This window comes from Prinia subflava, chromosome 5 (genome assembly GCF_021018805.1).
Source record: "Prinia subflava isolate CZ2003 ecotype Zambia chromosome 5, Cam_Psub_1.2, whole genome shotgun sequence".
Taxonomy (NCBI): Eukaryota; Metazoa; Chordata; class Aves; order Passeriformes; family Cisticolidae; genus Prinia; species Prinia subflava.
In genome coordinates this window covers 841107-856575 of record NC_086251.1, presented here as the reverse complement: position 1 = coordinate 856575, position 15469 = coordinate 841107, and the positions used below count along the sequence as shown (strand labels likewise).

Below are 15469 nucleotides of genomic sequence, written 5' to 3'. Positions count from 1 at the left end.
TCCTACCTCTATTTTTGACCTGGCTCCGCTGTTCCTCTGTCAGAAATCCTGCGTGGCATTTGACACCATCTTAGAGAGCTCTCGAGGCTCACGTGGAAAAATGGTTTAAAGAAAACACATGAACTTTTGAGGAACACCAGAACTCTCTGGGAGGCTCTTCAAACACTTTTCCTTCTGTAGCATCCTTTGCTGGGCAGCCTGGTATCTCAGAGCTGCACTGACACATCTCTTATCTCAGAAACTGCGGGTCTCCTAATGTCCTAATACTGGTGTGGCCATCCAAGCCCTACTGCTTTGTTACCCCGAGACCTAGAGATATATACAGTATCATAATTGAAATGCACAGATCACATACTTCCGATGGGCATAGCCTCTTCAAAAAGGCACAATTACAGCAAATTTAGGGACACCGATTTTAGTGGAGCCTGAGAAAAGTGAGCAGAGGGTGCCTCGGATAATGCTGATTACACCTGGAGCTGTCCCGACCCCCCTCACCCTCACTGACCACACCTGGGGCTGTCCCAGCCCTCCTCACCCTCACTGACCACACCTGGGACTGTCACAGCCCTCCTCATCCTCACTGACCACACCTGGGGCTGCTTCACTCCCTCCTCACCCTCACTGACCACACCTGGGGCTGCTTCACCCCTCCTCATCCTCACTGACCACACCTGGGGCTGCTTCACTCCCTCCTCACCCTCACTGACCACACCTGGGGCTGCTTCACTCCCTCCTCACCCTCACTGAGCACACCTGGGGCTGCTTCACCCCTCCTCATCCTCACTGACCACACCTGGGGCTGCTTCACCCCTCCTCATCCTCACTGACCACACCTGGGGCTGCTTCATCCCTCCTCACCCTCACTGATCACACCTGGGGCTGCTTCATCCCTCCTCACCCTCACTGAGCACACCTGGGGCTGCTTCATCCCTCCTCAATCCTCACTGACCACACCTGGGGCTGCTTCACCCCTCCTCACCCTCACTGACCACACCTGGGGCTGCTTCACTCCTCCTCATCCTCACTGACCACACCTGGGGCTGCTTCACTCCCTCCTCACCCTCACTGACCACACCTGGGGCTGCTTCACTCCCTCCTCACCCTCACTGACCACACCTGGGGCTGCTTCACCCCCTCCTCACCCTCACTGACCACACCTGGGGCTGCTTCACTCCTCCTCACCCTCACTGACCACACCTGGGGCTGTCCCAGCCCTCCTCACCCTCACTGACCACACCTGGGGCTGCTTCACTCCCTCCTCATCCTCACTGACCACACCTGGGACTGTCACAGCCCTCCTCATCCTCACTGACCACACCTGGGGCTGCTTCACTCCCTCCTCACCCTCACTGAGCACACCTGGGGCTGCTTCACCCCTCCTCACCCTCACTGACCACACCTGGGGCTGCTTCACTCCTCCTCATCCTCACTGACCACACCTGGGGCTGCTTCATCCCTCACCCTCACTGACCACACCTGGGGCTGCTTCACTCCTCCTCATCCTCACTGACCACACCTGGGGCTGCTTCACTCCCTCCTCACCCTCACTGACCACACCTGGGGCTGCTTCACTCCTCCTCATCCTCACTGACCACACCTGGGGCTGCTTCACTCCCTCCTCACCATCACTGACCACACCTGGGGCTGCTTCACTCCCTCCTCACCATCACTGACCACACCTGGGGCTGCTTCACTCCCTCCTCACCCTCACTGACCACACCTGAGGCTGCTTCACTCCCTCCTCACCCTCACTGACCACACCTGGGGCTGCTTCACTCCCTCCTCATCCTCACTGACCACACCTGGGGCTGTCCCAGCCCTCCTCACCCTCACTGACCACACCTGGGGCTGTCCTGACCCTCCTCATCCTCACTGACCACACCTGGGGCTGCTTCACTCCCTCCTCATCCTCACTGACCACACCTGGGGCTGCCCTGGACACTGACTGACGCAGGAATTCCACTAAATCCCACTCTGAGTCTCACTCTAAAAGCTGAGCAAACCTCGCTGCGCCCCCCACTGAACCTGAAGCTGACTAAAATGAAGAAAATGAGAATTGATGCGGATTACAGGGGCATGGCCGAGGAGTTACCCGAACGGGGCCGGGGTCTGGCACGCCGCAAAACAAAACTGGATTTGTCCCGGACCCGGAATGGAGTAACCTGGCTTGAAGGAAAACCCGGAACGGATTACAGCTGGAGTCCGGAATGGAGTCCCCTGGTCGGAGGGAAAACCCGGAACGGATGACAGCCAGAGTCCGGAATGGGGTCACCCATTGGGAAAACCCAGAATGGCGTCATCTGGCATGCCAGATTTTTCCCCAGAACTGCAGTAGAAAGAAGCCCCACTATAAGCATGGTTCTTTCCTATATCTGATTTAAAACTCAGAGTTTTCCTCTCTGATATTTCAGCACTGCATTGCTCAGGAAGGAAAATGTGGCACTGGCACAGCACAGTTCAGGAGTCTCAGCCACACTCGGTGTTCCAGCTGCGGCAGCCAGAGTGATTTAACAAACAGTGTATGCCTGTTCAAAGAAGGGGTGATCAACTCCAGAACAACTAAGAATGATCCAGCCCCATCAGATCACAAGAGCAGGACGCAGTTTTCCAAATCCCATTTACAGTACGGCAGGTCTTTAACAAGGCAAAACATTTTCCTGGTTTGAATGCAGTGCAAGCAGGACTTAGATAATGTAAAAGCTGCAATCTGCACTGTGAGATGGTCAGACAGCATGACAACATAAACCCCTTCCAGTTTTGTGATCCATGACCTGTAAAACCAAATCAGAAGTGACTGAAGAAATTTCAGGTCACAGATAAACTCAAAAGCACTATTTTCTTTTTACATCCCCTCAGCCAAAAGCAACTCCTTAACTAATTCTGGTGGCTTCCCTTGTGTCCCAAGGACATCCTGGTGTGGGATCAGGCACCAGGCTCAATCAGAAAGCAGATTGCTGAGGGATGGGTCATCTGCTGACCACTTCCAGTGCCTCCAAGGGGGGCTACGGGGGTCAGAGGGATCCAGCTCCCAGGCTGAACAACACTGGGAGTTCCACTCACAGGGAGCAAGGGAAAATCATGGTTGGAAGTTCCAGTTTGGCTGCAATATTAGTTCAGAATTGCAGCATTTGAGGGGTTTGGGGTACTTGCCCTGCTCTCTGCTCCCAACTTGACCTTTGGCCTGCACATTGAGCTCAAGGGATTACACTGTTATGGATTTCACCACAGTTTTGAGGACAGTATAACCCACTAAATAATTTTTTGTAAAGCAAGAAATCACCCTTATTCATTTGATAGCCTGTTTGTTATACAAAAGTATATTCCATTTATGTCCCCGTCAGAGCCACCAACCCTGGCATCCTCGAATCACTTATTCCATCTGTGTTTTATGGCTTTATTTCTTTTTTAATTCCATGACTTGGACTAGTTCTGTACATGACCTCTGATTTTACTCCCCCGTACTGTTCCTCAGTGAGGGCAAGACAGTGAAAGCTGTTTTTAAAAAAACACCACCAAAGGCAAAAAAACCCTGGTGGTGCAAGGATCACGTCTTAGAGCAGTCAAACCCTTGAAGGGCTTGGGAAAGGTTTCTGACCTGACTCTGAGGAAGCAGCTCTGATGACAAGAAAGTTGCCAAAACCAGCACATTTGCAAATGTTGGATACAATGGTCCCAGCCTGGAAGGTGCAGAGGAGGTAGAGACATTTCTGCTGAGGAGGAGCCAGTGCACTGGCAGCCAGATTTGGGGGAGAGCTACAAGCCCTGGAAACGCTTCCAGCCTTTTGGATCTGGGCGTAAAGATCAGGGCAAGGCTCAAACACGGAGCAATTCCCTCCCTTCCTTTGCCCTGCCACCGTCCCAGGCACCTCCGGGGGATGTGCCAGCATGACCTGCAGCCCGGAGCTCTGCCTGAGACCAAACCCAGCTCAAGGGCACTGGCAGCAGCCTGGGACCCCTCCCGTGGGTTATCTTTGGCTCAAGTGTGGTTCAGTCTGTAAAACAAGCCCTAGCAGGAGTAGCTGTGGCAGTCGGTGCCCACCTGGCAGGCGGCAAGGACGCGCTGCGGGCTGGTTCCCAAAGCCAGGCTGGTCCCCAAAACCAGGCTGGTCCCCAAAACCAGGCTGGTCCCCAAAACCGGGCTGGTCCCCAAAACCGGGCTGGGTCCCAAAACCAGGCCAGGGCATTGTGCAGTCAGCTGCACTCACACATGGCACCAGCTCCCTCCTCGCCCTCCTGCTCAGAATTTCAAGTGAGCCTCAGAAATGGCCACACACCACAGAATTTGCACTCCTCAGCATGCAGTCCTTGTATTACACACAGAATACACCCAAGTTTAAAGGCCAAGAGCTACCAGCTCCTGAAAATGAAGCTTAAATTGGAAATAAAGCAAATTACTGTATGGTGTTGCACCAGTGCACATGCAGAAATAACCAACTTGTGATCAAAGGGAAAAGGAAAACCACAGTAAGTTTTTCAAGCTCTGCCCTGGATTTCAGTTTGTAATTACATTAACACACAGGACCCAGTTTTCCAGTTTGTTTGCTGCCACACAGCAAGAGTGAGCACAGGAGATTCTATTTCTATTTCAGAGGAGAACAGAGAAATAATAGCAACAGATCTATTTCATACCAAGCACTATTTGCTTGCTTGTAACCATCATTAATGCAAAGGTCTCTTTTCCTATGGACACAAGAAATAATTATAAGTTTAGCACAGATATTTGAAAGAAATTGCAAAAGGAACACAGGATTATGACATCCTACCACACAACATGCATTTAAAACATGGGAAATTCACATCTTGATGGTTCTGCCATGCGGATTACACAGACATCATCATCCTTTTTCCACATGAAACGCTCACTAACATTTGAAACAGGTAATGTTACTCCCAAATGACAACTGCACAGGGCTACAATGGATGTTTCTGTCCCTTTTGTTTCCATTAAATAACAAGTGATAAAAATAGAACAAGTCACTGCACGCTGCCGACAGTTTTGTAGATTTTCCTTTTCCTTTTGCTGCCTTTTCCTCTTTCTGCTGTTATCTGTCTCCATCTGATTTCCCCCAGCTTGATGAGCATTCTGCAGGCGTTTGATTGATGAAAATCAAACTTACTGAACCGTTCCCCAAACCCAAATAAATAAGTAAACAAACAGAATATTCCCTGGGCTGGCCAGCGTTTAATAGCAACACTTGCAGCTGAAAAATCAGGATTGCTGACCTCAATCACTCTCGTCTAATTAAAGAAAATGAGTTAGAAAAGCAATTCTGCCACAAATCAGATAATATCAGTGTTCTGAAATACCTGTTTTGCTTATTCTACAATAAAATACAGGTTCCTTATGTTTACAGCCACAATGCCAGTTAAAAAGCCCACATTTTCACTCATACCAGAAAAATGTTTAATTTCAAAACAATTTCCCTATGGGGAATACATCCCCAGACTGTATTAGCAGATTTTCAAAATTATCAAAATAAAAACCCTCATGTGAAAGCACAGACAAACCATCACACACACACATCTCTCTGCATAATTATAGAGGAATACAGGAACTCTGACTTGAAGCCTAGCAACAGTATCCAAGTCTTAGTTAGTCTGCTAATCAACTACCAAAAACTCGCACACCAGCTCAACGTGCTTCATTTTCCTAAAGCAAACAAAAAACCAGACAAAAGAATCCTGGCACTCCTAGCTCCAGAGCTGCTGAAGGACGAGATGCACAACAGAAAACAAACCTTGTTCACTTGAAGAAGAACAACCCATGTCATTTAGTCCGTCTGAAAATTCATCCCATCACAAAGAACCAAGGCAAAAGAGAGATTTAAAAATAGGTTATCCAAGCCAAAGGATTACCAGCTTGCAACATACTTAATATCTGCATATCTGTACCTAATGAAAGCTTCAAAATTCTTACATATATGATTGGGGTTTGTACCTCCATCCTATGGAAGCCATAGTAAATTCTGTGCAGCAAATGCTTCCTAAATCTGCTGTGCTCATTTACTCACAGACAGCTGCAGGCTGGATGAAAACAATCAGGGATTAACTTTTCTATTCATCACATCTTTTAATCCATTACTTTCTCTTAGTTTGCAAGGAATAAACGCATAAAGTTAAATAAATTATACGTGTTTATGGCTAGTTAAAAAGAAGTTTAAAAGGGACACTGTTATTATTATTATTAATTATTTTTAATGGTGTGCAACTGCTGTACATCAGGGGTATGTGTAAGATCTTCCTCAAAGCAGAAGGTGCAACAATAGTCACTGAGCTGGCAAACACTTCTGGGTCCCAAAGACTTCCAAAACAACAAATAATTAAAATAAGCTACTCTGGTGCTGTTATTATTCCTCAAAAAAATTAATATGGGGGGCATGATGAATTGAAATAATCTGGGAAGCCACACTAAGCTTTTCATAGTGCTTGTAAAACAAGTTTCTAAGTACCTTATAGTAATGGGGTTTCCTGCTTTATGAAAAATACTATTGTAATTTGGTTCAAATAGGATTACTTTTCAAATGATATGGCAATTTCCACTCACCTTTCAAACATCTGCCAAGAAAACAAAAGGGATTCCCTCACAAAAGACATAAATACAAGGAAATCTGGATCTTGTTTTTAATCCTTTATGGGTATCTTTTTTTTTTCTGTCCTTGGATTCCTTTATCTTTTCTGTTTGATTCAGTCCTACAGACCTGCCTCATCCCAGTCTGGAGTAAGAACTTTCCTGGTAGAATCAGCCAGGTGGGTTTTATTGGAGTAAAGCCACAGGAATCCCTTGGAAGGCTTTTTCTTTATAGTTTGTTCACACTACTCCATGGGACATTATTCTCACCTTTTTTGGCTCTAAAATAAATGGGTTTTATATTTTTCTTCTTTTTGCAGAACAGCTGGAAGTCCTATGATTATTGCCAAGAAGCTTATTTTATATATGCCTAATTTTCACATCTGTCTGATCTAAGTGCTTTACAATTAAATTAAAGAGGAAGGAAGAACAACCTCAGTGGGATCTGAGCTGCAGGACAAAGATTTAGTGGCTCTGATGTAAATCAGAATTTTTTACTCCTGAAGCAGATTCTAAAATAAGTACCCAGTGCAAAGAGATTGGGATTATTAAATGAACTTAAGATAATGACAAGGTTTAATGAATTGGTCCAGTATCAAAATTTAGAATCTAACCAAAAGATCCACTTTGTGAGAGAGGAGTGATTAAAAGTTTCTCAAGAGACTTGATGGTACGAACCGCCCTCATCTTCCTGAGGATACTCCCCAAGCTCTCCAGTGTTCCTTCCCCCTCTGCTGCCTCTGAGGAGGTGCATTACCCAAATGATGAATGTGAAATACACCCAAAACTGCAGGAACACAGGGGATAACCAGACAAGCACGAGCAGCCAAAGCCAGCTTGCAGAAGCTGAAATGCTGACACCACTCTGCACATTCATCATCACAGAGGCTCTCAGGTTTTCAGCTCAGGATTTGGTTCTTTGATTTACTGGTTTTTTTTCTACTGGGAGACACTCCAAATATGGACATTTCAATAACTTCATTTTTCCTAAGTAATAAAACTTAAAGGACAAATGTCCAGCTCAATTAAATTAGGAGAGAGGAAATAACATAATGTAATGTTTACTCTTTAAGACAAATCTATTAATCTATAGATTAAGAGATAGTCATGCTCAATCCACCATCTTGCAAAAATTGCAAGTGAATAATGGAAGTACCAATATTTCTATTATCAGTGGCAAAAATAAAGGCATCAGAAAAATTTGGAGTATCATCCCATGGAAAGCATTTTCTAAACAGTTTTCTGGAAATCATCAAATCCTACAAGTCAGCAAAAAAAAGAGGCATTAACCGTACATAAATATAAACAACAATAAGATGCTCGACCTAGTAAGAATAACATGTTCATTTTTAATTTATGTTTTACAGATTATTAATAAATACAGAAGAATGAAGAATTCTTACATGGAAAGGAACTATCCTCTTATCCCAGGGAATAAAAAAAACCTTCCAGATTGTCTCTGAACTTTTATGCAGAAGTTATGACTTTGGTGCATTTTACCCTCAGCTTTCCCAGTGCACACAGAGAGCTGAAAGTGCTACAAGAACTCACATTACCACAGAACTTTAACCATATCCCTGCAGACCACATGCAACCATGAAGGGAAAGGGAAAGCAGTCCTTAATCCACGTCCTTAGTTTTATATTTCATGTGAGCTGGCCTGATTTCCCATATAAATGAAATACTCAAGTCAGAGGTTTGCCTCTGCTGAGTGAAATCAGTGCAGAGCCCCGTGCTGCAAAAGAAATGCCTTTTCTTGTTCAACTTCAAGACGTTTCTGTGGGACTTGAATTAACTTGAATTCAAGCATTTTAACTCAGTTTATTAAACTGTATTGGCCATCACTTGTATAAGGCTGGCTTTTATTTTAATGGCAAATCTCTCTACCTAAAGAGATACTGAAAGAGCCTCCAGACTTTTTTGTCGGGGCCCTTGAGGCCTGTCACTACCCTTAATCCCACCAAATTCAGGGAGAGGGAATGCTTCCATGGCTATGAGGAGTTGGCTTCTGCCATATATTCATTTAATTATAGAGAAGCATCTTTCTCTATTTCATCTTCTGATCAATTATTCCCACTTAAGAGCAGCTTTAGGCGAGGCCAAAACAACCTGCAAGAGCCAATCTGGCTCTTCCAGGTGGGTGGATGTGTATTTAGTCTATTACAAACTGGCTGATTTACACTTAGAAAGCACGTCCAACACTTAACACATTTTCCTTTTCAGAGTATATTTTTGACAACATTTCATCTTTTTCCTCATCTGCATTTTCTTAAAAGAGCTACTTTTCAAACCTCCCTGAAATGTCACCAGCCCTGTGGTTGTATCTCACATCAAATCAGTTTCAACATCTCCTCAAAATCCTGGCACAAACAAGCAAAACTTATTTTCAGAGCCTGTAAATATTTTGCTTACCGATATCAGCTTCCCTGTGGTTCTTGATGTATTCAGCAAGCTCAAAATTCCCCGCTATTATAGCCACCTAAAGATGGTAAAACAGGCACAATTAATACGCTGTCATCACCTGCTAGGTAGGAAAACATGTTACAGCCCTGCCATACATCAGGCAAACATTTTCATTTCAAAGTGGAGTAATTCTATTCTTTTCATTCTGCAATCTGAAACACCAGTGAGAAATGAGACTTTAATCTGTTTGTAGGAGCACTGGCAGTCCCCCGGCTGCCCATTTCCCAGGAATGCTGTGATGGTGGCAATCCCAGGAGCTGCTGCTCCTCACACGGAGGCAGTCCAAGGCAGCAGTGAACATTAAGCAAAGCCCTGGGAGCTGTATGAGTGTGTGGGGAATGCTGCAGGAGACACACTGAAGAGATTATCTCCCTCTAATTGCTGCTGCCTCGCTCCTTACCTGAGCAATAAAACAGGAGCTGAAATGCAGAGGGCATCAGAGAACCAAGAGCTACCAGTATTCAGGTACCACTTAGGGCACCAAAAAACACAGTGAGAGAGACTGGTGAAATATATGCCTATAAAGAGAGTTTAAAATGTCTGAATACATCAAGTTCTAAAACAACAATTTCCCTTTTCATTAATTTCCTGGTTATTGAACACAGATCTGAATTCTGATATAAACGGACTTGAAAAGAAAAGGTTTTCCAATGGGTGTGAGGCAAGCAATTCAGTTTTGCCATTGCTGACTTCCCCCTTTTTTCTTCTTCTCCCCTATTGGCCCTGAACATCAAGGAATTATCTTTTCTGGCCCCATTTTTTAGCTCTGACAGATCCTGTTCTCTAGTGGCACTGTGGCTTTCCTGACGTATGTGCAAGGCGTAAGCTGGGCTCACGTTTCTCATAGATACTCCTGCATCTACAGGATTCAAGTTTAAAAAAAAGTAAGGATAAAATCTTGCTTTAGGATTCTCTTGGATATAGGACTATATAGGACTATAGCCAAGAGAGTCAAATGTGAGAAATTATTAAAAACACAATCCAAATTTCTGAGCTGATGACCAAAAGAAATTATTTGCTGGTTTGTGCCTCTCCATACATGAAGAATGATGCAAAGGAAGATCTAAATGCTGAAATGGTGTTGGGGAGTGTATGAAGTACAGTTAATGTCAGCAGTACCTTTGAATGCAACAAGTATAGGATCTTATTTCTGCACTCAGCCTAGGAAATTGAATGGACAATTTTATTTACCAGTAATCAAAACAAACTAACACAGGAATCCCTGAAATTGAAGAATTTACAACCAAGCTGTGGCTGCCCCATCCCTGGCAGTGTCCAAGGCCAGGTTGGATGGGCTTGGAGCAGCCTGGGATGGTGGAAGGTGTCCCTGCCCATGGCAAGAGTGGATCTGGGTAACTTTAAGGTCCCTCCAACCCAAATCACTCTGGGATTCTGCAATCAGGGAGGTTGGACACAACCAGGCTGATGCACTGACACCTCAACACCATCTGAAAATTACAATTTTAAACACTGATAAGCCAACCTTTATTCCAGAAGCCCATCCAGAGAGAAACAGCTTCTCAGCATGGATAACACATCAGAATCTGGCCCCCAGCCTCCTCTGTGCAGCACTGAAGTGCAGTCCATGATTCTCCCTGGCAAACAGCACCAGGGAAGCAACAGCAGAGCAGTCCTAACCCTCTCTTTAACTTCCAGTTCTGCAGCCTGGCTGACTCCAGGTTCAGAGCAGCAACGTGTGTGTGCAGCTCGGAGGTTTTCCTCTGCATTGTAAGCAAGTGATAACAATTCTCTCTGATACTACCCCTAATCAGCAGTGAAATTCCAACAAGGGGGGAGAATTCAGCAGTGACAGGCTGTTTGCTAGACAGCAGCCATGGTACTCAAATGAAAGAATTTTTGATACCGAGCAGATTTTAAACCTCAAGTATAAACATGCTCTACCAGTGATAAACACATTTCATTACTTGGGGGAAATATATATATATATCTATTTCCAGATAACTTAGAAACAGCTTGACAGAGAATTGTTCCTGTATTTGCTTCTGAACCAAGCAGTAGATCAGGAAGCTCAAGGAACCATTTTTTCTCGATTTAATTCACTTCGATGCACTAAAAACAGCATGTAAAATCCTTACAGCAAAATGAAGGAAAGATATGTCAAGATCTAAGGGAAGCAAGGAAAAGTTAAGCACAAATATTTCTTGGCACAACATCAATGAGCTTCACTTGAATTTGATGGGTAAAATGTGTGGGAGAAAGTGAAGTCAGAGCAGAATCGAAAAGACACAAAATTATTCTCGTTCAATTTGTACAGTTGCAAACCACAAAGCACAGCAACCTCAGCCCTTTTTCCATCCAAATGTGTCTTAAACCAAACCTACATTGAGTTCACATATGCTAATGTATTGACATTTATATTTTCAAGTGAATGGTCTTCACAAGATCCAGAGCTAGAACCAAATGAAGGTGGTGGAAATTCTCTCCTTGATCAAGTATCTAAATCAGAGACTAACTGAAATTCTATATTTGTACTAAATTTCTTTGTACTTTGGAATAAAATAGTAATGTAGTGCCTTGGCAGAAAACACTACAGTTTGAGTCTCTCCATGCTTCATCATTTACATGGTTTTAAATAGCCATATTCTGCTTTTCAGGACGTTCTGTAGACAAGTGCTAGATTTAAAATTAAGAGGTTATGGCAGGAAAGAAGGTTTTGTTTGAGATTTCTTTTGATCACAAGACATCTCCTCTTGGCAGTGAAAAAGTAGCACAGCCAGCAAAACTGCAGCGAAAGTTTGCTTCCAATTCCAGTAGGAACTGGATTCCAGTCATCAAAAAGCATCACGTGCATGTTTACAGACATGAAATATCACCACGAAAGGCTGGAGGTGGCACTTTACAACTAGAGGCTATCTACTGGCTCTGTTGTGCTGAAGCTTCAAAAACTGCAGCTTTTCTAAAACTGCATATGCAGCAGAACTGCCATCATTCAGGTGCTTTCATTCCTGCAGCAAATGCCCTTTCATGTCACCCTTTTGACATTTATCTCACATCAAAAGTCTGCGTGTCACCAGTCAAATTGTTCTGCAAACATGACAAAATCTGGTTCTGCATGTCGTACCAAATAAAAACATCACTCACACCATTTCCACTGAAGCCTGCTGTGTGTTTTGCCCTGTTTTTAAAGGGTGTCTCTGCTTTGCATCCACAGTCAGAAGGAGCTCACCTGCAGGGCCCCAGCACGGTGTCAATCAGAGCCCAGCAGAAAAGCCTGACTCAGTAATTCAGCGCTTTTAAACCCAAACCAGGATCTTTGTCTGCTGCAGGCATTTGGTTGGGAGCCCTGCCACATCCTACTGTACTGAGAGCAGAAATTATCTTGTTGGGATTTTTTTAATCAGCATTAGAGGCAATTTCATATGAACAACAGTAACCCAAGTGAATCACTCATCAGCTCCCTCCCAAGCTTAATTGACCCCAGTAAGGCTGTTCACACGGGCACCTAATTATTACCAAATTACCTTTGATAACACACACGTCTGGCCTGGGTAAGTCTGCCACAGGGAGGCAAGCAGAGAGCAAAGCTAAGCAGGAGGATGGATCTTGGTAAAATAAAAAGAGAGGATAAAACCACACAGCTGGACAGTGGTACCTCCTCCTATTCCCACTGTGTCCTGTGTGACAAAACTTAATGGAGTGACCCTAACAGGTCCCAGCTGGACACCCTGAAGGACAAAACCGCGAGTGAACAGCTCCCTGGAGCAGAGCCAGGAGCTGGCTGTCACTCAGGGGCTGGGACAGGAGCATGACCAGATAAAGGCTGTGCTCACACAGATCTTTCCTGTGCCTGGGGAGAAGCAGAGCTGTCACAGTCACCCCGGTGTCTCGCTCGCTGTCTCACGGACAGATGTTTCTGTCCAAGGACGCGGCCGCTTCCAGGGCCTCACAGGCAGTGCCAGCTGCTCTGCTGCCGAGCCAGGGGAGGAAGAGGAGGGGCTGGATCCACACTCGGCGAGTTGCTGCGGGTGGGTAACCAAGGGACAGCTCGGCCGAGTGGAAACCTGAATGAATGAGGCAGCTGCCAGGCAGGGACTGGCAGGGACTGGCAGGAGGTGGGAGCATCCCAGCATCGGGCAAGGGGCAACACCCTCAACAGCGGCACCTTCACAAGTGGGGATTCTTTCCCCTGACAGATCCTCACCCCTGGCTTTCTGCTATTTGCAGCCAGAAACATTCCCTCTGGGTATAGGGACTCTTTCTCCTGAACAGATCCTCACCCCTGGCTTTCTGATATTTGCAGCCAGAAACATTGCCTCTGGGTATAGGCACTGTTTAAGTCGCCTTTCAGGGGTCAATTCAGAAATTAAATATTTGAGGCATCAGGTTATTTGTGCTTTTTCTGAATCGTGTTCCCCAAAGAGACTCAGTTTAAATAAGGGCAAATAAAAGTACTTTGTGTAAACAGTGAAACTGGCCAGCTGTCCTGTTACAGGTTTCAGTGTGACAGAGTTTCCCAGTGTTTTCAGACTCTGCATCAGACAGAAATGGCACTGACTCAGCACCGTCTCTCTGTTTAGCCCCATAAAGGCAGTTCTAAAGATACCAATTTACTCCCATTCAAGTATTTACATTTTTATGGGGATTAATGCAGTTTTTTGATCCATTCAGGAAACAACAAGTTGTATTTACACTTCACCTGACACTAACCTTTTGCAATTGATTTTTTTCTTGCACTTGAAATGTATCAGAGGTAGAGATCACATTAAATTACAGCATGATTTTGTAGCCTGTTAACAAACACAATTTTACAGCTTTATGGGCTAGTCCCTTAAAGGCAAACACTATGGCTAGATTACATTACCACTCTTGGGAACAAACTGCTCCACCCAAGGAGAAACAACAGGAACAAGACAGAAACTGAAGCTGTCCCCTCTTAAATGAAGACAGTGAACTTTGACAAACTTTTTCTGTGGGACTGAAGAGAGCCTCTCAGTCCCTTCATGTTCCCCTCAGTCCAGGCTTCTGCATTTCTGCTGCACATGCCTACATTTGAGACACCCAAAGCTCTGAAACCCAGAGCCTCTGGAGGGAGCAGAGGGAGCTGCAGGGTTGTAGCTGCCATTCACAGCAAGTACATAAAACATCACCTGCTTTTTCTCCCCCTCCAGACAATTCCCCTTTCCTGAGGAAAGTGTATTTCATGATCCTTTCCTTCAGGGCTGATGTTTCACCTTCCTCTTGTCTCTGCCAGCCAGCCGTGCTTATTGAGTAATGGCTTTTCCAGAAGGCTTGGACTGGCAGGAATTTCAGGGATGGCGCTGCACATTAAAGGAGGCAACTCCACCCCAGCACAAAATGTGAATTACGTCAGTGCAAAAGCAGGTGGACAGACAGGACACTGAGGTAAATCTTCCCTACAGGTTCCCATCTTCAGGGGGAAGCACAAGAAAGAGGTCACACAACGCTGTGAAAGAGACTGTGACCACCAGACTCCAGAAACTGCCTTCCACCTGAACCACAGGCCCAAAAAATCATCAATTATTTCTCATTACACCAAGGACTATTTTAACAATGAAAAAACACCACTCAAGCAGTCACAGACATCACGCAACAGGATGCACTATCAGCAGAGGCACATGAGAAATTAACACACGGGAATTTAGAAGGAAGGGTTGGGATCACTTCCTTAATTAAAAAATTTTCAGAAATGCTCTTCCACCTATCATAATTAGGACATGTTTGCTTGGTATTAAAAATATACAACCACTTTCCAATAACCCCAGGTTTTGGAGATTGACATCTCTTTAATTTGATACAAAAATCCAATGGTATTTACAGTGAGGCAATGAAAAGGCAAAATAGCTGAACTTCAACTGATTTGTTTTCTACTGCATCCTCTGGAAAGAAAAGCTCTCCCTAATAAAACCAAGAGGTACCTGGAGCCTAAACCCACTTTAAATTTAGTCCCAGCACACCACCAACCCCACAGCAGTCATCCCCAAGGACATCAGGCAGTTCAATTTAGGTTGTTAAGTGCCAAGACCCTGCTCCCACGTGTGCCCATGTTGGACACAGCAGCGGGAGGCTCCATCCCTGATAAACAGTGACACAAAACCACCCAGCACGCTGGGCACACTCCAACAAACCCCATCCTAAATGGATCTGCATTAGCTGCTCTCACGTAGCGTGTGCATTTTATAACTCCCTCGACGGGACAGATGGAGTTCAGTGTGGAAAAGCAGGAAGCAATCTGTGTCCCGAATTGCTTTTCCATAGGTGTGGGATGGAAGTGTATCGATTCCAGGAGCTTGCATTTAAAAGGTGTTTATTGATTCCAGTACCTGCAACTCGGATTCCTTAGCAAAGGCATTCACTTGCAACGCCTGAGCAAAATGTGGCAATGTAGCAAACACTGTCCTGAGCTCAAATAAAAACGAACACCTAAGGTGTTTTCCACCAGAATGTTAAAAATTCCAA

The 15469-nt window shown here is 45.0% G+C and overlaps 1 protein-coding gene across 6 annotated transcripts in view; it reads right to left on the bottom strand.

Moving 5' to 3' along the window:
• Nucleotides 1-15469, bottom strand: part of SHANK2 (SH3 and multiple ankyrin repeat domains 2) — a 278987-nt gene that overhangs the window by 206589 nt on the left and 56929 nt on the right. For 5 of the 6 annotated variants that reach the window (XR_010080409.1, XR_010080407.1, XR_010080408.1 and 2 more), the window contains exon 11: nucleotides 8981-9047. Coding sequence is in view for 2 of the 6 variants with exons in the window: in XM_063397512.1 (XP_063253582.1) it covers nucleotides 8981-9047 (67 nt within the window). In the remaining 4 variants the exon portion in view is untranslated. Of the gene's footprint in view, nucleotides 1-8980; nucleotides 9048-15469 lie in introns of those variants that run through there. The other variant, XM_063397515.1, reaches the window with a different exon arrangement.